Genomic DNA, 6,000 nt, shown 5'->3' with positions numbered 1-6,000 from the left:
GAGCATGGGCCAGATAATCCTCTTTGAATAATATAAACTTCCAGACTCCACTTGCCTTTTTAGCATGGGAAGAAGCTAAACAACCTGTAAATAAAGCATAGGGTGAAAAGCCCCTATCAGTTGTACCACTCTCCACACTTCTGATCATTTTAAATGCCTACCACTGGAAACCTTCAATAAAGGAATGAATCTTCCATGCCTCACAAAGAGCTGTCTTTCAGCTAGAAGAGGGTGTGTCCCCAAGCATTTACCCGAGAGCAATGATGATCTTGTTAAGCGCTGCAATGAGACCAGCCCAAGTTTTTAGGGTGGGGATCTAGACAGGTTATACGCACATTCAGACCTGCTCCCAGAGAAGAAAGAAACACCTCAAAGCCTGCACATAAGAACATCTACTGAGAAATTATTTTAAGCAGACACCAGCTGAGTGGGGGGAGGAGAAAGAACAGAGAAGAACAAACAAAACTCCCTTGGTCTTGGATGTAAGAGAACCCAGCAGCAATGAACTGGCCCTTCTTCAGAACAGCTGCAGTGCTGTTCATTTTCCTGGTAAGTGGATCCTGTTAAAAACTTTCCATCATCATTTCACTGTAAACAAGTGAGGACTTTAAATGTTTTTTTATGTTACTTCCAACCTAAACCCGTTAAAGGTTTATGTTAATGATAAGGTGATTTTATGAATTAGATTTTTAAATAGTGTTTCTCTCCTTAATTGAAGACTCAAGATCATATTAATGCATCAGTGTTAACTCATCATATCACATCTCTGACATCGAAGTCATTGCTAAGTCATGCCAGGAAAACACTGAATTTGGGAAAGTCATATCACTACTTAATAGCATTTTGTTGTTCAAATTCTCTTTTGCAGGTAGGCTTTGAAAACCAATCTCACAGGTGTATCTTGATTTTTAACCTAGACATTTTCCCATACTTTTGGTATCTTTGCTAGTAGATTCACTCTAAATTTTAAAACATAAAATTAGGATCCATACAAATTAAAATCATAGCTGTTTGTGACTGGCTTCACCATCCAAACAATCTCAACGGTTCCATATGTGGTTGGGGGTCCATATCACTAATATCAGAAGCCCCACAGTGATAAACTCTAACTTCATTTAAAACAACATTTTTTAATTTCAAAAAGAATGGCAGTACAGGAGATTTATAAATGACATAGTAGGTGAAGGAATGGCTATAATAAAGGAGTAAGTATAATTATTATGATACTGGTTCTTACTACTGGAAGGTCAGTAATGACTGTGACATAAAAGTTGTACATTTTATGATCAGAGAAATGTAACAGAATGCTTTATCATTGCCCCCCTACATGTTACTAGTCTTCTCTTTAGAGATAATTCTAAGGGAAACACCAGTGTGTTGCCTCAATTTCACTTATGTTGAAAAATTGAAAATTGTAGTCTTTATGACGATAAGGTTAATATAATCCAAAGAGATGAGTGTCAGGTAAATTGTCCTACATTTTGGCAAGATGTAGTGCTGTGGTGCATATGTGTCTCTACTTGCTTAATTTTTGAACTGGATTGTTGGGTTTCTATAATAACAAGTTAGATCTTTGATTCAACATATGCTGGTTAACTTGAATTCACTTTTCATTGAGAGGCCATAGCCAGTGAATTTAGTTATAAATGAGCATCAGTAAGCTGTAGCTGTAGTTCCAAACTGCCCTTCAAACATTAGCCTTATTCCATGGACGTGATCCTGAGGATGAGACGATATCATAATTTGGGACACAGCAGGGATTAATGAGCATCACAGAGTACATCATTTGAACATAGGAGCGCTTGTTAATTATGCAATAATAAAATACTTTTATTTTTAATTTCATATAAACTTGATCCAATTAAGGCCTATTACAGCGTCAGTTGATTAAAGTTTATTCAGATGCTTATGTACTTTCATTGAATCTATAAGATACCTTCTTTTACTATTTTTATGATTATTTCTAACTAATTACATCCTATAAAATTCCTTTAAACAGCCAATTGTAACTAGTCGTTCTTCAGTACAATATATCATTTTATCAGAATCATGTATCCTTATTGAACTTTCTTTGTAGAGAGATTTCTGGGCATTTGTACTTTATTTTCTTTCTTTTTTAAAAAATTATTTATTTATTTATTTTTGGCTGCATTGGGTCTTTGTTGCTGCACGTGGGCTTTCTTTAGTTGCGGCGAGCAGGGGCTACTCTTCCTTGCCGCTTGTGGGCTTCTCATTGCGGTGGCTTCTCCTGCTGTGGAGCACGGACTCTAGGCATATGGGCTTCAGTAGCTGTGGCTCGCGGGCTCTTGGAGCGCAGGCTCAGTAGTTGTAGTGCACAGGGCTTAGTTGCTCCGCAGCACGTGGGATCTTCCCGGGCCAGGGCTCGAACCCGTGTCCCCTGCATTGGCAGGCGGATTCTTAACCACTGCACCACCAGGGAAGCCCTGTACTTTATTTTCTGAGTCTGGATAGTTTTTGTTTGTTTATATGTAGGTTGTTTGTTTGTTGCCATATTTTGCTTTGGAATCAATCATAAGTTTCTCATACACCTTATGAAAATTATTTCTCAAAGAATTTATAAAGAATTGAGATGTTTCATTTCATGTTATCGTAACATTTTTGGTAAAACATTTCACTTTCTGAGGTTTAGAAAATCACAATTAATTTTTACTACTGATTTTACCAGATGATTTGGATAAATGTCCTTTGGAGCTATCCAATATATTTTTGCTTTAAAATACTTTTTTTCTGAAAATTAACCATCACTATAGCAAACTCTACCTCTTACTTTTCTGCTTGCCTTATTCTGAATGTTTGCTTTTACCAATTAAAAAAAAAGAAAGAAATCTATGTAAAGTCTTTACATTCTTCTCTGCTCAAAGTTGGTAAGTGAAAATCTACATTAGGGAGCATATTTGGACAATTTTGAAGACCTTTAAGACATTTAAGCTGGTAGTATCTTTAATGCAAACCCACTGAGAGCTGGGCTCTTTACAAGTATTTACAAGTATGTTGTGTAGTCTGCTCAATGTACCTTTAAGTTTTAGACCTTGTTCAAATTAATGGGTTAGATCAAGCAGAATAAAGCTGAAGAACCTGCTCTTATAGAGACCAAGATTGTCACAGGACTATTCCATTATTTAGACAAGTTGGCTGGACAGACAATAGTTTGCAGCTGTTATAACACTGCAAGCCAAATAAATGATGTTGATGCTACATTTATTTTTCTTTCTTTATCGTTTCCATGAGATTAGTGTGTGTGGCTGGCAGGGGGCTGATGGGTGGTTTGAATGAATTCTAGACCAGAAAACAATGTTACCTTTGCATCAAATATAAGAAATCTCTGTGAATGGCTGTAACAGTGGTATAAGATATGGCATGGTGACTGTGGGAAAGCAAAGTAGAACCAGTAGAATTTTTATAGTTCTATTGATTTCTAAAACTTACTTGTGACTTTACGTGGTCCCATTAGTCACCTCAAATCAATACAAATCTCAAGGTGTCTTTTTCTATAAAAGCCAACTTCTGCAGCTTACACTCAAAGAACAAATAAACCTATCTTTATCTATTACCAGGATTGATCAGTTTTTCAGTTCATCATACCAGCCTAGCTTCTCTTCTTTCCATGGTTAATACTTCCTTTAAAAAAAAAACCCTTCTGACCACCTGATAAGCTAACTCCACAATGTGAACTTAGCTGAAATTATTAAGGATAAAGCAGGTGTTTTTAGAGTATTTCTCAGGACCAGGGCTAAAATACACAGAATGTAATATATACTTTATTACATAATTCATCAACTTAATGTGAACCAGTCATCTTAAATTTCCATAATTGTGTTCATTGATGCCTAAAGCAAGAGAAGGACTAACAAACTAGTACAGACCAAACAGAAGAGAAGCAAAAGAGAGGATTCTTTATGCTTTCTTGTGCACATATTACAGTGATACATATTATAGACATTAGAACTTCAGTAAAATATTTTTTAAAATTCTATTCATTTATTTATTTATTTTTGGCTGTGTTGGGTCTTCGTTTCTGTGCGAGGGCTTTCTCTAGTTGCGGCGAGCGGGGGCCACTCTTCATCACGGTGCGCGGGCCTCTCACTATCGCGGCCTCTCCCGTTGCGGAGCACAGGCTCCAGACGCGCAGGCTCAGTAGTTGTGGCTCACGGGCCCAGTTGCTCCGCGGCATGTGGGATCTTCCCAGACCAGGGCTCGAACCCGTGTCCCCTGCATTGGCAGGCAGATTCTCAACCACTGCGCCACCAGGGAAGCCCCAGGTAAAATATTTTATAGAAAATGGAAGCAGCATTTCAGTTGACCTGTTAAGTTTATAAATTGTATTTAAGCAAAATGATGATGCTCTTAAAAGCTTTGGAATTTCACAGCAGATTTAGGATCACCATGTTCTTTCACTTTTATGAAAATAGGGAGTACAAATTTGTCATCGTTTAATTGGTTTGAGTTGCCACAGAGTAAAACATTTTGCTGTGTCTGATTTAGGTAATAAAAAACCTAAAGAACTAGGAAATGCTAACTGGATAAATCTGAAGGCATGGCCCCTAAAGGACAAGATTTACCTACTTAACAAGGCTCATGAATCTAGAAAAATAACACTCTGTCTATACCCAGAGCACTTAATTTCTGATAACTCTTTTCTCCACTACACATTCTTCAAGGACACTGTTGCTGAGGTTCCCTGTGTCCTAACAGGCATTGCCTAACACAGAAGCAGGATGCATGCTCACTACTGCAGTTAGACTCACTATGCTTCCCTCAGTGAGGGAACACCCTTACAGAACACTGGGTCATGTCACCCTTGCTGGCTATGCTTGGCATGCAAGGTCCTTTAATGGACTTAGGCAAGTCAAAGTGGTTTAAATGCCACTGGCTGCTCATCCATACTCTCAGTTGGTCTAGGAGCACAGGGCACAACCTTGTCTAATGAAAAACCACATCTTCAGAAATTAATGGCTGCCTGCTGCTCATAAAACGACTTGACTGTAAGTTATTGGAGGGCAGGTTCTGTTCTGATTCACATTGGTATCCTTCACAGTGCCTTGCACCAGTGCAAGGTTGCTCAGTAGATGTCTAATTCACAAAGTAGAGGCATCAAAAGGGAATTTGGGGATAGTTTATCTTTTTCTCCCCCCACGCACTCCAAAAAATCATCAGGGTATTAAACATGAAAATAATCACGGTGAATTTCCCTAACATGTATTTTTACGATGCACTATTACATTTACATTTAATCTAAGGCTTACCATAATAGTTTTAGGGCTTAAGCCCTTTAAAAGTCTTAATCCAGTCTTGGGTCCACACCCAAGTATGGATATACATTTGATACGTATTTGTCAAATAAATAAATAAACCAATAAACAAATATGAGGAATGAACTATCAAGGTGTTGTCAACTCCAGACTGATAGCTATTGTCCAAGTAATACAAAGGAAAGACAAAACAGGAGGTTTTTTTAAAAGAAGCAAATTATTATATTTTAACTTTATCTCAGGTTCATCCTTGTGATGTATATAACAGTTAAACACATCAGAATTTGATGCTTAAAAAACTGTCAAGAGACTGTGGAAGACTACCTTACAATTATTAAATGCAAGAGGTTTTCCTTATAAAAATCACTTACTACTTTCAAGACCATTTTTATTATATGCAAAGAAATGTAAACCTCAATATCAAAAGAAAGAACTAAAAATGAGTATAATTAGAGAGTCATTGAAATTAGCATGCAATTTTGTGTCTTGTGGCTTTTTAAAAAAGTACGTGGATTGGCTCCTAAAATAATGATTCAGGGAGGACTCATTGAGGATGCGCTGTAAGTGAATTATGCACTGCTTTCTTAGAATGTCTTAATTGGAAAGGGCTTTAGTCTCATATACAGTTGAGGAAACTGAGGCACCGAATGGCTAAGCGACTCACCGCAACACCCATAGGCAGAGGTCAAGAGAGTTGAGATGTACTCAGCTTGACAACGCTGTCTTCATC

General features: G+C 37.5%; 1 protein-coding gene across 1 annotated transcript in view; it reads left to right on the top strand.

The window, feature by feature from the left end:
- Nucleotides 1-501: 501 nt before the first annotated feature.
- Nucleotides 502-6,000, top strand: part of DSG1 (desmoglein 1) — a gene marked incomplete at both ends in the record, with an annotated part of 37,619 nt that continues 32,120 nt past the window's right edge. Inside the window, one exon of the mRNA XM_082853641.1 lies at nucleotides 502-549. Coding sequence (XP_082709767.1) covers nucleotides 502-549 — 48 coding nt within the window. The remainder of the gene's footprint in view (nucleotides 550-6,000) is intronic.

The sequence above is a fragment of the Leucopleurus acutus genome (assembly GCF_964270905.1).
Source record: "Leucopleurus acutus genome assembly, chromosome: 13".
In the NCBI taxonomy this organism is placed as follows: Eukaryota; Metazoa; Chordata; class Mammalia; order Artiodactyla; family Delphinidae; genus Leucopleurus; species Leucopleurus acutus.
Note: the sequence above shows the minus strand (reverse complement) of the source record. Positions and strands in the feature narration are given on the sequence as shown.